The sequence below is a fragment of the Macrobrachium nipponense genome, chromosome 39 (genome assembly GCF_015104395.2).
Source record: "Macrobrachium nipponense isolate FS-2020 chromosome 39, ASM1510439v2, whole genome shotgun sequence".
Classification (NCBI taxonomy): Eukaryota; Metazoa; Arthropoda; class Malacostraca; order Decapoda; family Palaemonidae; genus Macrobrachium; species Macrobrachium nipponense.
In genome coordinates this window covers 25,055,977-25,078,786 of record NC_061099.1, presented here as the reverse complement: position 1 = coordinate 25,078,786, position 22,810 = coordinate 25,055,977, and the positions used below count along the sequence as shown (strand labels likewise).

The 22,810-nt window shown below is 38.0% G+C and overlaps 2 protein-coding genes across 9 annotated transcripts in view; both read right to left on the bottom strand.

Annotated features, from left to right (window-relative positions):
• Window positions 1-15,140, bottom strand: part of LOC135210229 (uncharacterized) — a 31,950-nt gene extending 16,810 nt beyond the window's left edge. The window contains exon 1 of the mRNA XM_064243075.1: window positions 14,986-15,140. The gene's annotated coding sequence lies outside the window, so the exon portion shown is untranslated. The remainder of the gene's footprint in view (window positions 1-14,985) is intronic.
• A 719-nt stretch (window positions 15,141-15,859) lies between these two features.
• The window catches only part of LOC135210220 (dentin sialophosphoprotein-like), an 82,245-nt gene continuing 75,294 nt past the window's right edge, over window positions 15,860-22,810 (bottom strand). For 4 of the 8 annotated variants that reach the window (XM_064243058.1, XM_064243056.1, XM_064243059.1 and 1 more), the window contains one exon: window positions 18,911-22,149. In XM_064243058.1, the coding sequence (XP_064099128.1) occupies window positions 19,849-22,149 (2,301 nt within the window). In that variant the 3' untranslated portion in view covers window positions 18,911-19,848. Of the gene's footprint in view, window positions 17,280-18,910; window positions 22,150-22,810 lie in introns of those variants that run through there. The other 4 variants (XM_064243062.1, XM_064243061.1, XM_064243063.1 and 1 more) reach the window with 2 other exon arrangements.

Here is a 22,810-nt window from a genome sequence, read left to right as displayed (position 1 = left end):
AATTCGCATACAGTTAATTATTAAAACACTTTCCAGTTGGAAATGTACACCCAGATATCCTTTTATTTACCTAAACTTACACATAGCGTAACTATCTAAAGCCCGGAACGCAGTGTTACCATACAAAAACACCACAGGCGGATGGACAGATGAGAGAAAAAAAAAAATAAAAACAATCCAGATGAGTATACCTCAATCCCATTTTCTATTTTACTTAATATACGTGCTTTGTAAACCTTTATCAGGGTTTCCTTGTCAGCCCTCCAAGAGTTTGAGGAAATAGCCTTTAATATATTCAACCTCTGATAACATGTTGATTTTACATAATTAATATGATCAGTCCAAGTTAGTGTAGGACTGTCCCATATCAAACCTAAATATTTGTACTTACTTGCCCATTCTATTACATTGTTTGCTATTTGAATCTTTGGTGGTGCTGTTATTTTCTTATTTGTATAGTACATAACCTCTGTCTTGTTGGTATTAATTTTTAGTCCTCACTTCTCGCTCCACTCATAAAGCCTCTCTGCAGCTTCTTTTATTAACCTACAAGCTATTTCAAAGGAGTCAGCTGATACGTAATAATAATAATATCACTCATTGATGTCGCAATAACATGGGACACCAGAGTCGAAGAGAAAGAAAGGGAAAAAATGGATAAGTATCAAGACCTGAAAATAGAAGTAAGAAGGATATGGGATATGCCACTGAAAATAGTACCCATAACCATAGGGACACTAGGCACGATCCCAAGATCCCTGAAAAGGAATCTGGAAAAACTAGAGGCTGAAGTAGCTCCAGGACTCATGCAGAAGAGTGTGATCCTGGCAACAGCGCACACAGTAAGAAAAGTGGTCACACGCTAGGAAGGGATGCCTGGAAAGTACGTACGAAAATTAGACCAAAATTATAGGGAGAAGAGATGCCATGTCAGTTTACAAATAGAACGAAATAAAGGGACAAAAAATATGCTTATTCGTAGCAAACAAAGCGACTACTATCCACAGGAAGCAGCAATAATGACAGAACACTTTAATAAAGAGGTTTTTATATTATGTGGAAGACGTTATGCACGTAGTAAGATGTTCATGTTACCATGAGTTTTGGTAAGTTGGGCGTAACCTCAAAAGTTCCTATTTCCAAGTTTTATATCCTAGGGCATTTCGTCTCCATCAAATTGATTGATTGATTGATTGGAAGTTTTCTGGCATCCTGACATCGAAGGTCATTGACGCCGATATCGTTTATTATAAATAAAGAATAGAATATTCAATTAAAACCACAAAAGCAAATATTTCATTATAAAAGTTAAATAGCTTTCAGAAGACCTGCTTCTGAAATAAATCTAAAAATGCCGCTAGCATTGTACGACACATCATGTCCAAGAATCTGGGCAAGGATGAACCTGCCATCCCCACCTCGAGCCTCAAACAGATATATATTTCTTTCTGTGCTATAAGTGGGGCATTCAGTCAACAAATGCCTCACTGTCAAGGGTATCAAACAGTCGTCGCAATATGGATGTTTGTTTGTATGGTGTTTTTGCGTTGCATGGAACCAGTGGTTATTCAGCAACGGGTGCTGGCCAGCTAGCAGAAACTCATCTGTCATCCGAGTGTAACCTGTTCGGAGACGACAAAGAGTAGTCTCCCACTTTCGGGGCATCACGTTATACTTCCAAGGGGATATAACACTCGTTATTTCTCTCATCTTATTATCAACTAAGCTATCCCAATGCTGTTGCCAATTATTATAAATAAAATTCTTAATTGTAGGTAAAAAATCATTACAGGGAATGGGATACCTTCTTGGTAGCAACTCAGCTGCAGCATTCTTTGCCAGTGAATCTGCCTCCTCATTTCCAGACACACCTACGTGTGCTGGAACCCAACAAAATCGAACTGTTATACTTTCCAGACCAATAATGAAAAGCCACTCTAAAATCTTTAAAACCAAAGGGTTACTAGAATTAGAAACTTCTAAAGCTTGAAGGACACTTCTTGCATCACTAAAAAAGGTAAAATTGCCCTCCTCTTTTAATGCTATTTTCTCAATAGCGGTTAATATGCCATATAGTTCTGCAGTAAATATGGAAGATACAAGAGGAAATGCACCTCTACAATTGAATTCTGTATATATAAAAGTCGATTCCCTATGTTCTTCAACATGAAAGAGAGACCTGGCTTCTAATTCAGTCATGTTATTTTTTTATACCAATAAAATATTTACAAAAAGATATCTCTTGTAATTTCCATGGAGGGGTTGGTGATAACCTAAATCGAAGAATTCTATTTCTTGCCATATCAAGACCGTTTATTAATTGTTTTACCCGAAAACCATAAGGTTGAGGAGATTTTGAGTGTAACTCAAAATATCTACAATGCCTTACAAAGTTTGCAGTCTGACAGGCTAAAGAATTAGTGAGTCTTTGCAACCTAAAACAATACCGAATAATAGAAGACTTTTGGTAACGGTCTAAAGTTAATTCTCCAGCGTCAACAAGGAGACTTGGGATAGGCGAAATTCTAAACGCTCCTGTAGACAATCTAATACCAGCATGGTGTATAGAATCTAAGGCCGGCCACACACGTGCAGTTTTAACTGACAGTTATAACTGTTCAGTTATAACTGACAGTTAAAACTGCACGTGTGTGGGTATCTCAGTTGCTCATTTCGTCAGTTCAACAAAACTGTACAGTTAAACTGAGACAAATGCAATGTTCCATATTTTTAACTGAAAGGAGTAACTGAACTGAGCGTGTGTGGGGGGGATTCGTAACTGTACAGTTCTCAACTTCTCATTTCTACAGGTGGTAGCGGTGAGTGCAGTTTGTTGAGATAGCACGTAAACAATGCGAAAGCAACTTTTGGTACACTGTTTCAGTCATGAGCAAATAATTGAGAAAATCAATTGGTTCTTCACTTAATTCCTTTAATAATTTAATATCAGAACATTGATTTCGCCTCAGTAACCACTTTTTGCACCACTGTTTACGCTTTTTAGTTTTCTTTTTTCTTTTTGTCTGTAGCATTACAAAGAATACACCGAGAGCGGCAAGATCGTACTTCTCGGAATCAATGGTAAAACTGAGGGATTGAACTGTGTGTGTGTGTGCATTTCATTTCTAACTGACGTCAGTTTAAACTGTGTCAGTTATAACTGGACAGTCATAACTGTCAGTTAAAACAGCACGTGTATGGCCGGCTTAATACCTTTAATCGGCTTTGGGGTGGCTGAGGAGTATATTTCACACCCATAACTAATTTTTGAAAAAATTAAGGCCTAGTATAATTTTAAAATAGTTTTGCGGTCTAGCCCTCGTGATGTATGGGACAATACTTTTAAAAGATTCAGAGCCTCAAGACATATAACTTTTAACGCCTACAAGTGAGGAACCCATGTCAACCTGCAATCAAATATCAAACCTAAAAATCTAGCTTCACTTACACATGGGATCCGTTGGCCTTTGATGTATATGTAAGGGTTACATTTAAAAATACATATTCCATATGTATAAATAAACTAATGACCTAAGAGGTCACTGTTGAGATAACAAGGAGAGTGATAAGAGTTGATAAACAGGACGCAAGATAGGCTTGATGTATTGAATCAGCAGCGCCCTGGTTTGCATTTGCCTGTGGTAATCAAATCTACTATTGTGTCAAACAGGTCACAGTGCTTCGCCTGAGAACCTATTGACCTATAACCCAGACGTCTACGTGACTTCCTCTCACATGTTCGTCTGTCTGTATGTTATGTATGCTGAGCTAAGCTGTGCTCTCCTATACCTTTGTAAATGCATTGTAACTTAGAACTCTACTTTCCCTCCTAGAATCAGGTTCTCCTAACTACCTTCTTGCCTTCTACTCAAGAGATGTAGTTTTGCAAATATACCACTGTTAAGTTATCATCATGAGTTTAAAATATCTCCGCCTTTATACCCAAAGAAGATACTGACTTAGAAATCATCGTTGCAATCTCAGATGAGGATGGGAAGTATACCACACGATACTTGCGTATAACATCGCAGGTCTAAATAACCTCACAGTGCGGCCTCGTTATACAAGGCGTAGCACAAACATATATATCCGGGTCTGGATGTACTCCCCGAATACGACAGAAATGGACAACAACAGTTTTGCTTGTCGAAAACTTAAATCCATTCATATCAGCCCACTGAATAATTTTGTCAATTGAGAGCTGTAGTTTTCTCTCAACCATCGACATTCTAGATCCAGCAAATGATATGGAGAGATCATCTACAATTAATGTTGAGAGAATATCTTGGGGAATGATAGAGGATATCCCATTAATGGCTAGTGCAAATAGGGCTACACTTAGCACACTGCCCTGGGGAACTCCTTCTTCCTGACATTTCCTCTGATAGAGTTTCCCCCTCTCTCACTTGAAAAAATCTATGTGAAACAAATGATTGAATGAACAATGGTAGCTCTTATCGTAATCCCAATTCATGAATGGTTTTAAGTATACCATATCTCCATGGAGTATCATATGCCTTTTCAAGGTAAAAAAAAAAAAGACTGTTACATGATGCTGTTTGGAAGCAAAGGCTTCACAAATAGAGGATTCCAGTCGTATCAACATAGTCGTTGAATGCATTTTTCTAAATCCACACTGGATAGGCGATAAAATACCCTTCTTTTCCAGGTACCATATCAGTCTTACATTGACCATCTTCTCCATGATCTTACATAAACAAGAAGTCAATGCAATTGGTCGTTAGTTTGCAGCTAAAAACTTATCCTTACCGGGTTTTGAAAAGGCTAAACTAACGGCTAGTTCCCAAACACTTGGATAACTATGATCATGCCATATTCTGTTAATAATGCTTAAAATAAATAACTTTGTATTGACAGGTATATGTTTAATCATTGCATATGGAATTCCATCGGGTCCAGGGGCTGTATCATTACACGTAGCCAGTGCGGAATCAAATTCTCTTTCAGTAAAAGGAGAGTTGTATGACTCTTCCCTTCCTGTTGCAAAATTTAAAATGTTATTTTCTTCAATGCTCCTAAACTGGAGACCAGGAGCTGCTTCACACTTGCATGATACATTTGAGGGATGATCAGCCAGGGCATTGCTAACCTCAGTTGCTCCAGTCACATACTGATCATTCACCTTCAACACTGGTGGTGGGTTGGGAGTGAATTTGCCTGCTATCTTTTTTACTTTCCTCCACACAGAAGATGGTGGTGTTCAACTGTTAATGGAGGAAACAAAAGACACCCAAGACTGGTGCCTAGCTTCTTTCATGGCACGACGGAACTGTGCTCTACATTTCTTGAAAATAATTAAATTCTCCTCAGTACGGCGTCTGCGCAATCGAGATAAAGACCTTCTTGTGGCTCTATGTAGGGCAGTTAGTTCTGAAGACCACCAGGGGACTGGTCGTCGTTTGAATAACCCTGATGTTTTGGGAATTGAATTGACTCCTGCTGTATGAAGGGTTCCATTCAGTATGTCTATGGCATCATCAATATTTTCAAACTGTTCTGTATTCCCTTCAATTTCGCTTAGCTCACGAAATCTATACCAGTCCGCCTTGTCAAGATTCCATCGTGGCGATCTCTGTAAACGTGGACCATTGTTGGTGTTTATAATGATTGGTGCATGATCACTAGTATGCCAATCATCTAATGTCCTCCAATCGAAATCGAGAAGGCAATTAGAGCTTGCGATTGATAGGTCAATGCACGACGAGGTACCTGTCTGGACATGAAAGTGTATGAGCTCTCCTGTATTAAGGAGTCCGACATCCTCATTTTCCACAATTGATGATATAATATCGCCCCTTGTGTTTGCTAAAACATCGCCCCATAAAGGATGTCTACCATTCAAATCTCCCAGTGAGAGAAAAGGTTGAGGGAGTTGTTGAATCACCTCTACTAAATTATCATACAAAATGTTATCATTTGGAGGTAAGTACAAAGAGCATATTGTATATTTTCTCCCTATATCAATCTGCACAACCACTGCCTGCAGAGGTGTACGAATAGACCAAGATATTTGGGGAACATCTCGACGAACGTACATGAGACTTCCGCCATGGCTCCTTGGTTGTTGATTATATGGTGTTCTATAGTTAACATACTCTCGAGGACAAGGAGTATTAGCATCAAGCTTGCTCTCCTGTAGACATACATTTATGGGGGAATGCTCATGAATTAGGAGCTTAAGTTCTTCATATTTGGCCCTTAAACCCGGACAATTCCATTGCAAAATGGAGGAGAAAACTATGGATTATTTCTGGAAGACATCTTGGATGAGGTCTTCCCATTGGCAATTTTTAATCTAACATTATTTCATGCAGGTTTCTTTAGAGATGGTCTTGATATATTGGCTTTTACGTTTGTCTTTTTCTTTGTGTCCTTTTGATCTATTTGTTGAGGCGGATGGTGGACCTCAACTTGAATTTCTGATTTATTCAAGTTATCTTCCTGTTGATCAGAAACTTCAAATTTATTTGACGTCATAGCTTTAATGTTTCTTATGGAAGGGGGTGAAAGAGATGGAGGTCTCTCTCTTTTTCGATTAATAGGTGGTGGGCTTCTAGGTTGTTTTTGCACCCTCCCCACTACAGGTGCACCAGGTAAGTTGGTTTTAAGTGGAACCTCCATCAAATCAGGCAAGGACATGGCCTGAGAGAGGTTTGTACTACTTATTGTAATGGGGGACGAAGGTTGTACGGAGATGGGCAATGTCCCACTGTTAATACACTGTGGCAAAGCCTTAGAAGGCAATATGCTTACCTCGTCATGCAGCATTTTATCATTAGATGGTATATTTCTTTTTCTAGAACTATTGGCGGTACTAGGTGGGTTTGATTTTAATGCCTTTGCATTGCTATTTGATTTATTTAATAGTCTTTTGGCATATCCTACACTTATATGTTCTAAATTGGATTTGTTAAGGGCAGCTTCTTCCAACTCATACAGCTCGCAGTTCCTGTCAGTGGATTTATGATTTGAGTTGCAATTTAAACACCTGGTCTCAAGTGCACATTCTCCATGGTAAGATTTGGAGCAAATACCACACATTTTTTAATTTGTGCAAACTTTTGACGGGTGTCCAAATTTAAAACAATTAAAACATTGTAGTGGCTTCTGCTTGAATGGTGGAACTTTAATAATTTCATTTTCAATAATAATATGGGAAGGTACATCAGCATCCTGGAAAGTAAGGATAATCATTGATGTAGCTGGGACTTTGTGTACTTTCCATACATTTAGTGGACACATGGCCAGTATCGCCTCCTCTGTAAATTCATACAGATCTTCGTTAAAAACTACTCCCCTTCCGTAGCTAAAATTTAGGTTGGGTTTGACATCTAACTTAATATCATCATCACTTGTTTTAAGGTTGGATAGTATTACGGATAGTGTGCATGATTTGGCATGGATAAGGCAACTATTTTTTCCAAAACGAGATATATCTCCCGGTGTAATAGTTCCTACTTTTTTCTGAATTAATTTGCCACTTGGTGGTTTTGGCTTTCTTTGGAAAGGCATATTTTCAAACCAGTCCACAGGTCTATAAACATCCAAATCCTTTGGTACCTTATCGCAAAGAGCAGCCATTATATTCAAGTTATTAATCTTAATATTATTAATATTACATATTGCATTAAATGCTTCGTCATGACTATTGTAAGATATCCATGAATCCCATTTTGTATCTTCAAGTTTCATTCTTATTTCTTTTATACATCCATAACACTCAAATGCTTTCTATATATTATCATAGTTGGTCTCTATTGGAATTTGGGTAACATGAAGGATTCGAGGTTTCCTTGTGTTACCCAAATTACTCAATTTTGGAATATCAGTAGAATGGTCGTTCCCAGTTCCGAGGTCATCTACAGAATTTTCCCTAATTAAATTAGAGGAGGTCGTCAACAGTGCCTGGGGTTCGCCATTCGATCCAGGGGTACAAGAAACATTAATTTCACTCATTACTGTAGTTTGGGGGAAAGAAAATAAAATTAGACTGTCTGACATCCCAAAAGAGAGCCCATTATCCTTTCACGAAATTAATTCCTCCACCAATGACACCTGCGAGAGCTGCTTCCCAAATGTCCACTCCCTTCCCTACCACGAAGGGATGGTACCACTATGATTAGAGTGGCTCAAGTGTATGCCAAACCCGCTTGATGGGACTGAGAGCATTACAAGAATACAATCATCCCCACTTTAATCAAAGTGGCAGGCAAACCGGACAGAATGCCGAGAGTACTATCTCTATGAAACCGGCCAACCCCTGGAATCCGAAGGCCAAGTTTTTGTTCGAGAATAGCCCCGCGGCTAGTATGGAAATACTGACACTCCTTGGTGTCCAAACATTATCGGGTAGTTGGCAAGACCACCACAGCTCCCACAATTGATTTTGAAAAAAAATTCCAATCCCGGATACGATGTCCCCTAAAAAAAAAAATCTGGACAGTGCAATGGATAAGAGAGTTTTGACAGCAAGGTTGGAGACAGCTGAAAAATATGAAGGAGAATGAAGCAATTATAAGTAATAGAAATAGGATGAGAGAAATTTAGAGTCAAACTGAGGAAAAATTCCCCAGTTCGAGAGTCCTCTTGCCCGTCACCAGGCTTCAGCACGGGAATGATATGCCGTGCGGAAGCCCAATGACTTCATTAAGGCATTCTCTCGTTAAGAGGGTCTCCATCAAATGTATTCCCAAATTTTATATCCTAGGGCATTTCGTCTCCATCAAATGTATTCCCAAATTTTATATCCTAGGGCATTTCGTCTCCATCAAATTTATTTAATAAACCTTTACTTTTAAGCCAACCTATTTCTAACCTTTCCACATCCTTTTTATACTGTATACCTTAATATCGTCCTATCTCAAATATTCCTTTCTTTCTCCCACCTCAGTATACATATGTATGGGTCTAAGTACTCATACTTTCCTTTCCTTCTTTATAGTTATTTTCTTAGTTAACTGGTTTTACAGTCGACTACGTTCTGTGCAAACTGTGATTATCTTATAGTATCTTTCCCTTTCAGTTTCTTAGAAATCTCGTCAGCTTCCTCAATCTTAGTCCACGAATTGATAATTATTACCGTATATTGTGGACCCAGACTATAGCAGGACCCGTTTTAAAGAAAATCATGGTTGATCACTTCCTTAATGAAACACCTGAACATAGGATCGCCTAGGCTAAGGATAACATTCTCGTACAATATTCTCTCTGGCTAATACTAAGAAAGATAACTATGGCAGAACTATAAAACTGAACCGAAAGCTTGCTTAAAGCCCCGTTCACACGGTCGAGTTTTGTCCCCTACGAACTTCGTTTGATGTGAGGTCAGAAGCAGGAAAAGTCAGAACCTTATCTGCTGTTTCTCCGCTTCTGACGTTACATCGAACAGAGTTCGCCGAGCAAAGCTCGACCGTGTGGACGGGCCTCAGTACATGAGCGTTACATATAGTACCACTTCTACTGCTTTTAAATTTCAAGCTGAACACATTGATTAGCAGTAGCAGAGAGGTTGGGGTAATGTAAAAACTACTACAAGCGGTATTGCAGATAAGAGATAATTCTGTTTAGAAGATAACGAGGAACCATGATCTCAAGAGCGTCATTCCCTCAAGACACTGATGGCAACCCAACCCCACCCCCAACAAAACTTGATTTGCCTAGCCTTTGATATAATAATAATAATAATAATAATAATAATAATAATAATCATAATAATAATAATAATAATAAATAATAATAATCAATAATAATAATAAAGATGGGAAGACAACCACCAAGAAATTCCTGAAGCCGAACCAAGTAAGAGACTCTGGGAAAACATATGGAGCAATCCGGTATCACACAACAAACATGCAACATGGCTCCAGGAAGTCAAGGAAGAAGAAACAGGGAGAATAAAACAAATATTCACAGAGATCACGACAGACACAGTCAGACACCAACTAAAGAAAATGCCAAACTGGAAAGCCCCAGGTCCCGATGAAGTCCATGGATACTGGCTCAAAAACTTCAAGGCCCTACACCCACGAATAGCAGAACAACTCCAGCATTGTATCTCAAATCACCATGCACCCAAATGGATGACCACAGGAAGAACATCCTTAGTACAAAAAGACAAGACTAAGGGAAATATAGCCAGTAACTACAGGCCTATCACCTGCCTACCAATAATGTGGAAGTTACTGACAGGTATCATCGTGAAAAGGCTATACAATTACCTAGAGGAGACAAAACACCATCCCCCACCAACAGAAAGGCTGCAGAAGGAAGTGTAGGGGCACAAAAGACCAGCTCCTGATAGACAAAATGGTAATGAAGAACAGTAGAAGAAGGAAAACCAACCTAAGCATGGCATGGATAGACTATAAGAAAGCCTTCGACATGATACCACACACATGGCTAACAGAATGCCTGAAAATATATGGGGCAGAAGAAAACACCATCAGCTTCCTCAAAAATACAATGCGCAACTGGAATACAATACTTACAAGCTCTGGAATAAGACTAGCAGAGGTTAATATCAGGAGAGGGATATTCCAGGGCGACTCACTGTCCCCACTACTCTTCGTAGTAGCCATGATTCCCATGACAAAAGTACTGCAGAAGATGGATGCCGGGTACCAACTCAAGAAAAGAGGCAACAGAATCAACCATCTGATGTTCATGGACGACATCAAGCTGTATGGTAAGAGCATCAAGGAAATAGATACCCTAATCCAGACTGTAAGGATTGTATCTGGGGACATCAGGATGGAGTTTGGAATAGAAAAATGCGCCTTAGTCAACATACAAAAAGGCAAAGTAACGAGAACTGAAGGGATAAAGCTACCAGATGGGAGCAACATCAAACACATAGATGAGACAGGATTCAAATACCTGGAAATAATGGAAGGAGGGGATATAAAACACCAAGAGATGAAGGACACGATCAGGAAAGAATATATGCAGAGACTCAAGGCGATACTCAAGTCAAAACTCAACAGCGGAAATATGATAAATGCCATAAACACATGGGCAGTCCCAGTAATCAGATACAGCCAGGAATAGTGGAATGGACGAAGGCAGAACTCCGCAGCATAGATCAGAAAACCAGGAAACATATGACAATACACAAAGAACTACACCCAAGAGCAAATACGGACAGACTATACATAACACGAAAGGAAGGAGGGAAAGGACTACTAAGTATAGAGGACTGCGTCAACATCGAGAACAGAGCATTGGGGCAATATCTGAAAACCAGAGAAGACGAGTGGCTAAAGAGTGCATGGGAAGAAGGACTAATAAAAGTAGACGAAGACTCAGAAATTTTCAGAGACAGGACAGTGACAGACAGAACAGAGGACTGGCACAACAAGCCAATGCACGGACAATACATGAGACAGACTAAAGAACTAGCCAGCGATGACACATGGCAATGGCTACAGAGGGGAGAGCTAAAGAAGGAAACTGAAGGAATGATAACAGCGGCACAAGATCAGGCCCTAAGAACCAGATATGTTCAAAGAACGATAGACGGAAATAACATCTCTCCCATATATAGGAAGTGCAATACGAAAAATGAAACCATAAACCACATAGCAAGCGAATGTCCGGCACTTGCACAGAACCAGTACAAAAAGAGGCATGATTCAGTAGCAAAAGCCCTCCACTGGAGCCTGTGCAAGAAACATCAGCTACCTTGCAGTAATAAGTGGTACGAGCACCAACCTGAGGGAGTGATAGAAAACGATCAGGCAAAGATCCTCTGGGACTATGGTATCAGAACGGATAGGGTGATACGTGCAAATAGACCAGATGTGACGTTGATTGACAAAGTCAAGAAGAAAGTATCACTCATTGATGTCGCAATACCATGGGACACCAGAGTTGAAGAGAACGAGAGGGAAAAAATGGATAAGTATCAAGATCTGAAAATAGAAATAAGAAGGATATGGGATATGCCAGTGGAAATCGTACCCATAATCATAGGAGCACTAGGAACGATCCCAAGATCCCTGAAAAGGAATCTAGAAAAACTAGAGGCTGAAGTAGCTCCAGGTCTCATGCAGAAGTGTGTGATCCTAGAAACGTCGCACATAGTAAGAAAAGTGATGGACTCCTAAGGAGGCAGGATGGAACCCGGAACCCCACACTATAAATACCACCCAGTCGAATTCGAATTGGAGGACTGTGGTAGAGCAAAAAAAAAAAAAATAATAATAATAATAATAAAATTCCTTTCAAGTACGAAGGGAATATAAGGGTCGAACCAGGAAAAAATTTGTAACCAAATAATTCGTTCACCAATGTGTTCTGATAGGTCCCTAGTATATTACTAATATAAACCGTAACGTCGGTGACCCCTAGTAAAATTTTTAGGGGGGCAAAATCTTTAAGGGGCAAAAACCCCCCCAAATCTCTATTATTTTTTTTTTACATTTTCTTACATTACTCCTAAAGAATGCATTTTATGTTTTTTTGTCTATTTTATTTATTTATTTATTTATTTTTTTTTTTTTTTGGTAACACTAGGGATCCATCAGAACACATTGGTGAAGTAATTATTTGGCTACAAATTTTTTTCCCGGTTCGACCCTTAGATTCCCTTCCCTTCATATATGGAGTTTAATTGGGAACCCTTTTCGAACCATACCACCTTCACATATTGAGTAAGATATATATTATTGTATACCACTATTTAGACAATGTTATATTTTAATTGTGCACCGAAAATGTTTTCAGAAAATGCCTATTTAAAAGCTTCAAAGACAAAATTCGGAAAAATTGCATTTTCAAGGTTTTGTCATCCTTTGTTGAATCATAGGTACTAAACTAACAAAGCAAAGTACACATCATTAAATATCATTAGAAAGATAATTGTATCTACTTAATTTCATATATAATAAATGTCTCGACAAAAAGCATAGTTTATGAGTATAACAATAAAAAAAAACCGCTATTTCGGCCTTAATTTTGCCCCTAAATATTTTGCTAGGGGACCCGAACGTTAGCTTTTTTTTTTTTTCTTTTTCTTTTTTGTAATACTAGGGACCTATTAGAACACACTGGTGAAGGAATTATTTGGTTAAAAAATTTTTCCCGGATCAGCCAGTTCTGATGCTAAAATTTCCTTACTAAAGGTGTGTGTATGTGAGAGTGTTTGTCTGTGTTTAGGAATGAGGACTGGAGGAGTCTCTAGCTGAAACTACCAAAACTTGATCGCGTTCTGGCTTGTCAGGCGTGCATGGGATAATGTGAAGTAGAAGCTGTTGCCTAATTTTGCCTAGATCTCGATATTTTTCAAGAATTTTAGCAAAGAAAAAATGCTCCAAGCCATTAATCGAAATGGTTTGATGCTTTATTAACTCAATACAGCTCATAGTTACATCCCACTCTTACCATAAGAAATTGTCCCCAAAGAAAAATCTGCAATGACGCAGAGCCAAGAATCATTGTAAATGAGTATTTCTGTGCATTAAACACCTACCATGTTGCATTATCATCATTATCTTTGACAGAAGAGAGAGAGAGAGAGAGAGAGAGAGAGAGATTGTACCTAATCAACTACTCAGGAGAGTTATGTCCTTGTGTCCCGTTCCACATCTCGCTCACAATACTGCTTACCGATTCACTCCAAGCCTCTAATAAAAGTAACTTCCTTTTATCCTGCATTTACTTTTAATCCCACTTCCTAAAATCATAAAGACTGGAAATATCGAAAGCCCTAAAAAACCACTTGCAATATTTTGAAAAGTATTTATATTCAGTTTTTTTCAGTCGGACACATAAAGTGCACTGGCTAATATTTTTACAACAATGTCGGGTCCCTTTTAACTAACAGGTTTGGTTTGTATGGTGTTTTTACGTTGCATGGAACCAGTGGTTATTCAGCAACGGGACCAACGGCTTTACGTGACTTAGTTACAGGAAACTATTAAAAAAAAGACCTAGTTTAACTTTATATAAACCATTTGGACTTTGTAACCCTAAGCATTCCGAGACTCCTGACTTGGCTTTGATTATAAGCAAAAAATTTATAAAAAGTCAGTGGGACTGGTTAACGGTAAAACTTGAACGTCCATATTACCAAGTCTCCGTTCACGAATTGCGTTGTTTGAAATTATTCCAAATTGCTTTTTATTATAAAAATCTTGCTAAAATATTTACTGGCAAATGCGGACAAAGCCTAAATACTTATTGTAAATTAAAGTATTTATTGTGACACGGGATCGGATGTACAGTATTGAGCTGTAACGTAACTACTGTACTTGTTTACGTACTTAATTTATCCTAACCCTTCGTTGTAAACATTTAACGATATTATTGGACTAAAATAGTTGGTACTAAACTTGGATTCTATGTAAGCTTCTATGGAGATGCTAGGTTAGTTTAGGATGCACAGGGTCTAGCCTACGATCAAGCCAGTGTCCAAATTCAAGTGGAGAAGTAATTATTTATTTCAGGCTGGATTTAAGGCTATTCCCTCAAGGCTGAAGTTGAATTCGTCGTTCCATATGGCAGTTCCAGCACGAAATATAATAATTCTTCCCGGTTGCTCAGCTTATATTTCTTATGACGTCCAGTATTGCTCTAGGATCAAATATAACTTCTCTTCCCCTTAAAACAGAAATTTATATTCAAAGGTAATCTTGCATTATTAAAAGCCTACGAATTGGTAAAAAAAAAAAAAAAAAAAAAAAAAAAAAAAAAGTTTCAGATAGGGTAAATGACCTAACGGGCGACATGGCGGCCACCTTGCCAAAAAAGTACTTGAATTCGCTGCCATGAGCATCAGTCAAGACTTGTGGCCCATCCTAGCAGCACACCAAGACCTCTACGATCCTCTCCAAGTATTTTCTCCTAAATTACGAAATATTGGCATAGTAATTCAAGCGCTCTTTCGGGAAGTGGCCGCGTTCTGAGAGAGGTGGCCGCTCGGTCATTTACCCTCGTATCATGTGTCAGAATAAGTGGTAAACTTACAAATGCCTTCTGTAGACCCACGTTCCAACTTCTTCTATCACTTCGATGGAATCTTTGGACCGATGTACTACTCACAGTAAATATTTAACAATATATTATAATTCGCAGCTTGATGTTGTCAGTGTTTCAGTTTTTTCTTCTTCCACAACCATAGCAATGACAACAAAGCCGAGCCGACAAGCGACGAAAGTTGACTTCTTACCATTTTTTAAAAGACTCCTAGTCCAACAGAGAATACGTAAGCCATTGTATTGTTATTCAAATTTAAATACGTATAGTCTTCACTCCTAAGAATGCTTTTTTTTAAAGACTTACCCTGTATATATAAATATATATATATATATATATAAATATATATAGATATATAAGAACAATAGTGGAATTAAGTTTTTGTTGTGTTCGTATACTGGTTTTTGTCTTGAAGGTGCTATAAACTAAGTTTGATAAGTGTATTTTTGTGTAGATGAATAACTTAAAAACGAGTCATTACCTTAGATGAAATTAATCCTTATGGTATTATGGAGGAGAATAAACATTTTATTTCGTAAATTGGAACTTTAAAACTAAAACCGTTGTTTGGAGCTTTTGCGCTCTCGCTTCTGATGTTTATTGAACTCTTAATTCCTTTAATCTTAAATTAGTAATTTTGTTATTAACTAAGGATTATTTCAGTCAGACATATTATGAAACCGATTCAAGAAGGAAACTTAAAAATGAGTCGGGACAAGTCAGTTTTATGAGGAAATGTCACAGAAAAATTAATAATGCTATAAGATTTCAACTTTGTAAAATAAATAGTCTGAAACTTGTTACTAAAATATTAGGAGAATTGTAGTCATTGTGATACCTAAAAAATAATGATAAAATAAAAAAATTAAGTCAGTAATGGTTTATTTAAATAATTTAGTTCACAAATATCAGTTACATTGGTGTCATTTATTTTATTTAGGTCATTAAACTGATCCTCTAACATCTAAAACCAAACAAACAATAATTAACATAGAATCCTCGTATGAAAAAGGGAGACACACATTAAAACAAAACCAAGTTTTCTTTAGTATTTTGTTTTATAACAAACATATTCTTCTATTTGATTATTTTAGGGTTACCCAAACCATGAGTCTAATGGCTGTGCCTGTATACACATTGACACAGGTCATTTTATGTGGTCTGTCCCTGAAGGAAACGACATCCATTTCCTAAAATGGTTTCATCCATCTGAAAACTCTGGAAGGAAGGTTTTGCAGTTACGTGATACACAACTAGCAATACTGAAAGACGCTATTTTTCTACAAGACCTAGAAATCCTAAAAAATTAGTGATCTCAGGCGCTGAAACGAAGTTACAGGAAGTTGTAGTGCTTTGTTTAAGTACCTCGTAGGGATGTAAAACAGGTAAAAAGGTTTTCGCAAACTGCAGTGGCCGGCTACTGCATGACAGAAATATATATAAAGTTCAAACAAATGACATTACGGTTGAAACAGCACGAGCAAATAATCAATACTATGGGGCTAGGCCTACCAAACTACGGTTTCTCTTCTGAGATTTCTCGATGTAGGCGTATAAAGCTTAAGTGAATCTTACCATCATATAAAGGAGCTCTATGTAGTTAAGACCTTACAAAACAACTAAAGACATCTACCATGCTTCCCATGTGGAGTAAAACATTAAAAAAGTTATGTGTTTCTGAGACAACAGATCATCAGTATTTGCGAACTAAATATTTACGAGTGCCAAAAAGCCATTTGACTTGGCTGAATATAACCTCATTTGTTTCTTCACAGTTTCTTAATTTTATCATGTCATAAGACAAATCCGACAGGCCACAGTGCTATACAAACCACGAAATTATCTGACAGGTCCAAAGGGACAAAGAAAAAGTAATAAGAATTTTATCTCGTCATTTAGACTGCAAAAATGCTCAATATCCATTTATTGGTATTACTGAAGGCCACTCGAGTCCATGAATTTTGGAAGCATGAGTACTTATGTATGATACTTCCTATATAGCAGTTAACCAAACCGTGCCCGAGACAGAGAGAGAGAGAGAGAGAGAGAGAGAGAGAGCAACGAATCACTTACCTAAAAAACAAAAACATTAATAATATTACGTAATTACAAGAGCGCACTGCCATAAATGCGTATCTAGACTTTGCAACAGGATGAAAAGTCTAGAGAGAGAGAGAGAGAGAGAGAGAGAGAGAGAGAGAGAGAGAGAGAGAGAGAGACTTAATCCGAAATTTCTTGGGCTTATCTTTTCAGGAACAAACAGCAACCCCCTCTAGTGTCGATATCTGAAAGGAAAGTAGATTGGTGTTAGTTTCAACTAAGAAAGAAAATTTAACAGTGAATAAGAAATGCATTAATGAAGATGTAATAATAAAGAGTCGAAAATAAAAAAGGGTGCTCTTTAAATTCAAGGTTATGAAAACATAAGCGTTATGAAAATTACTTTAGTAAAATTAAGCTCAGAAAGTTTTGAGAAATTAAAAGAGGTAGTTTTGTAAAACCAAAATAGCTGACTGCACACAAGTGTTATCAAATGAATTCGAAGGATTACATCAACAGCTGAAGCCAAAATATAAATGAAGGAATTAATGAGTTCAAGGTGTTATATTAGTGAATACCGAAGAAATCCTTTCCAATATTCAGAAGCATTAGCGAAAGTATTAGTAGTATAACTAGGAGTTATATCTGACACGAGGGGTATGTCTACGTTATGCATGATTGGCTTTTGCGTATATATAATATATATATATATATATATATATATATATATATATATATATATATATATATATTATATATATATTATATATATACTTCTAATAAAAGGAGCCCATAAAATCAGCAAAATATAGAAAGTACGTACTATATTTCTGAGACTGCTGTCTCTCTTCAGACATGTAATGAATGAGAAAAGTTACAGAAAAAAACAGTATTTATACCATGAGATCCATCCACAGGTAGCCATTGTAGGTCACCCCTGCTGATAATTCCTCTTTAATCTTCTTAAACGTTGGTTGAAGGAAGACTTTATCTATATCTGAATCTCTGGCACCCTTTGAGATGTTCATTACCTGTCTTTGTTTAATCAAGGCTGACTCTATCATCTGGCTTTTGTACCGACATTTGCTGCCATAAATTTTATACATGTCAAATTCCAGTTTATTCTGTGGTTATGGTTATTTATATGGTTAAAATTAACTGAGCTCTGTTGTCCATACCTAACTGACCGTTTATGTTGTATTAATCTCTGGGGAAGTGATTTTCCAGTAAAACTGATGTAAGATTGGTCACAATCCAGGCATGGGATTTTGTATACTCCTGTGTCCTTGGTGATTGTCTTTTGGTGGACATTAATCAGGGGTTTGGCTAAAACAATTAGTTAGGTATGGACAACAGAGCTCAGCTATTTTTAACCCTATAAATAACCACAACCACAGAATAAACTGGAATTTGTCACATATAATTTTTAGCAGAAAATGTTGGTACAAGAGCCAGATGATAGAGTCAGCCTTGATTAAATAAAGACAGGTAATGAACATCTCAAAGGGTACCTGGGATTCAGATATCATAGATAAAGTCTTCCTTCAACTAACGCTTAAGAAGATTAAAGAGGAATTATCAGCGGGGATAACCTATCATGGCTACCTGTGAATGGTTCACTTGGTATAAATACCGTCTGTAACATTTCTCATTCATTACCTACCTGAAGAGAGACAGCAGTCTATGAAATATTGTAGTACTTACTTTCTATATTTGTGCAATTTTATGGGGTCCTTGTATTAGATGGAATTCTGTTGTAACAGAGATTTTTACCACTCATCATATATATATATATATATATATATATATATATATATATATATATATATATATACATACATGAACAATAGTATAAAAAAATTTTCCACAAAGTGAAGTAAACAGAGAGAGAGAGAGAGAGAGAGAGAGAGAGAGAGAGAGAGAGAGAGAGAGAGAGAGAGAGAGTAGCACACAGACATGGCTGGTTAATTTTATCCACCTGTAACGCATATTAAATTCATCTGACTGACTTTGATGACAAGTCACACACAAGTCAAGGTCAATTACCTTTCTGTATGTCACTAAATAAATTAGCCCTACTTTTTTTTTTTGTAGATTTTTAAATGTTTGTACTTGGCATTTTTAATCTCCAAGGGCTACATTTTACATTTTACTGTACAAACACCACCCTACTTATGAAAATTCGCCGATACGAACAAATAAGATGGCAAATTATAATTGTGTTCAGAGCACCCCCTTTGCCACCCCAAGTTCAGATTTCGTTTTCCCTTCCTATTCTGAACATACAGTACTGTACAAACAATGTATTTTGTTTTAGGATGAAAAGAAGTACGGTAATGTATTAATTTTATATCATACTGTGCTTGAATAGGCATGAAGAGTGCAGTAACCAATGTACACAACGATCCAACATAGAAACGGCAGTCCGGAGGGTAACTCGTTTGTAATTAGGGTGGTGTCTGTACAACAGTTTTTTTGATGCAAAAGATTCCTTTCGTGCATTTCGACATACAACGCATTTTCAACATAACACCTTAGTTACGGAATGCGTTCAAGAGATAAGAAAGGTGTGGTTGAAGGTTCTAATACTAAGTTGACAGGAAGAGGATATTCACTGTACAGACATACAGAGTATGAAGGTAAGACAGAAATGAGATACGTTTTTTTTAAAGGTTATGCTATATTGTCGATTTAATCAGGCTAAGAAGCTGTGCACGTCGAGACGAAGAAGAATATACCATTACAAATCGTTACATACATTTAATTACACTAGAAAACCCCTATCAATATCATATATATAGTTCACAAGTAATATTAATGTCGGCTGGATATGGTGCTGTATTTATTAGCTGTGGTTCCATATTTACCAGTGGGACTATCATTTCCATACCTACCAGCTCCACTGGCAGCACTCAGCTTGCTGCTATTGCTACCACTGTAAGTTGTGCTGGGCGTGGGAGACAGAACTGAGGTGCCGTATCTACTGCCCATGCTCTTTGAGGTAGAGTCAGTCCCTCTTGTGTTGACTGGGGAGCTGTACCTACCAAATCTACTACTAGAGAAGCCATCAGTAGCTCCCTTGGACACTGACGTACCATATCTATTACTAGAGGTGGTGTCGGTAGCCCCCTTAGACAGTAATGAACCATATCTACTACTAGAACTGGCGTCAGTAGTTCCCTTTGACACTGACGTACTACTATATCTATTACTAGGGCTAGAGTCAGAAGCTCCTCTGAGTCCTGATGTACTGTATGTACTGCTAGTTCCAGAATCATTAGGTCTTGAAGATCCTGAAATACTAAATCTACTACTTGAACCTGAATCTTTCAGTCCTGATGAGGTTCCTAGGGGTGTGTATCTGTTACTTGATGTGGAGCTGTATCTATCGCTAACACCGGGGTTGGTTCCACCAGTGCCAAGACTGGAACCTGTCCTGGTTCTGTATAGAGTTGAATCACTACCAGCACCTAAATACCTCCTTGGAGTATTCCCACTTGAGGTAGATGAATTGTATCTACTACTGACGCTAGTTGGGCTAGAGTCTGACAATCCACTATTGCCAGTGTCACCAGCTGAAGATGAATCATACCTGCTTAAATAACTGCTTCCATAACTACTTGTAGATGACGGACCAAAGCGAGATGTGGATGAGGAGTCCCGAAACCTTGACAGGGAAGGAGCTCGTGTTAAAGACACAGAGGATTCTCTGGTTCTTCCAATGACACTATCACTTGGCCTTGAAAGAGTGGATGTTGAAGGTATCTCTCTATTGGAACTGTAACGTGATGCAGAAGTATCTCTTGTTCTGTATGAATCACTTGGTTGAGAAGATTTAGAGGATATATCACTGTTCTTCAAAAACCGACTCTGTGTTGTTGAGCTAGATTTACTATCATCATTACTGGTAGTGGAAGTAATGCTACTGCCCCATCTACTTCTGCCAAATGGTGTTGCTGTTTTATTATCATCCATAGGATTTGACCTTTTTCTCAAGTATGCTGGCATTTCCGTGACTTTATTTTCAGTTGATTCTCGTCGTCTCATGAAAGGTAATTCAGCAGGCTTATTTTCTGTTGACTCTCTTCTCCTCAGGAATGGTAGGGAACTTGATTTGTCATCGTCAGCTCCAATGGTTTTGCGAAGCTCAACTTTGGTTTGTGGTGGTTCTTCTCGAGATCTAGTTCTCCAACGGTTAGTGGTGGAATTGACGTCAGTTTTATCTTCAGTTGATACTTTCCTGGTACCAAAAGGAGTGTCTGAGGTGCTCTTATTAGAATCTTCATCCCGTGATTTGTTTCTCCACCTGTTTGTAAGAAAACCTGGAGGCTGAGTTTCTTCATTGGATTTAGCCACAGTTGAGCTAGAATCCTCTTGCGTTCTCGTTCGCCATCTGTTTGTGGAGAAACTAGTAGGTCTAGAATCTTCCACAGGTTTACTAGACTCTTCCTGAGGTTTCGGTCGCCATCTGTTGGTTGAAAAACTAGTTGGCTTGTATTCGTATTCTTCTACCTTAGTGGCTTTCTCAGTGTCTTCATCTTTCGTTCTCGTTCTCCATCTATTCGTGGAAAAGCTTGATGGTTTATATTCTTCTACTGGAGTGGTCTTATTGGAATCAGATTCCTCATCACGAGTTCTAGTCCTCCACCTGTTAGTTGAGAAACTCATAGGCTTATATTCCTCTACGGGAGATTTTTTAGGAGTATATGATATAGAGTCACTGCCATCACCTCTTCGCCTAATTCTCGTCACTTCAGAAGTCTGCAGGGACATATTTGCAGCCCTATGACGTTTGCGCCATGGACTAGCTTCATTGGATGTCTGTTGGGATTCATCTTCCTCCTCCTCCTCCTTTGGACGGCGTCTCCTCGTGACAACCTCAGTCTTCGCATCTTCTTTGCTGTAGTCTTCTGTGTCGATCTGATACAACAGCTCTGTGATAATTCCAGGATTAACATCACCATCTCGCTCCTCAACTTTTGTATTTGGGTCAACTGCAGCCTTGATGAAGTAGAAGTCAAGTTCTTCTGTCGCAACCGTGTACTGCGCACCAGTGCCTCCCCAAAGCTCAACATCTGAACTTCCAGAACTCATTCGTCCAATTTTGACCATAACCTGTGAAGATAAAACAATTGATTTAGGTGGGTGGTGTATTTTCTGGCTGAGCTACAGATGGAAATTGTTCTCAAAAAGCACATCATTTTGGTTGGGCGGGGGGGCTACTTTCACATTTAGGCCCCATCACTGTCTGCTCCTCTTCCCTCCTTCTTCATTCTCTTGTTTTTATCAGGAAAGGTTTGCATCAAGGTCCTTGGGCTACATAAGAATGCGCTATGTTCTCTGTAACATCGAACTCATTAAAGTTTTTTTCTGTTGGAAAACCCTATGTATGCCTCACGTTGACATGCAAATACAATGAAAGTTTCAAATCAAGGGAATAATAACAAATGAACAAGTTCAGGCATCATAAATGTGACCAAAACAAATCCTCCACCTGCACATAATTTCCATCTACATGACTGCTATTTTTGACCAATGAACAGTAAAGAAAAGTGCTTAAATTTAAGAAAATATTCTTGAATTCAGGAAAATTTACTGCTTTATGTGATATATGTTGTAAAGATTATAAAATGCAGTCCTTTCGTCTTAACACAAAAACTGCCAATTCCAAAACCTTACATACTTTGCATACTTGATAATTTTTTAAAGTCTTCATGTATGGTGAAAATACATAAGTGTACAAATTTTACCTTAAAAGATTTCCATAAACATGTAA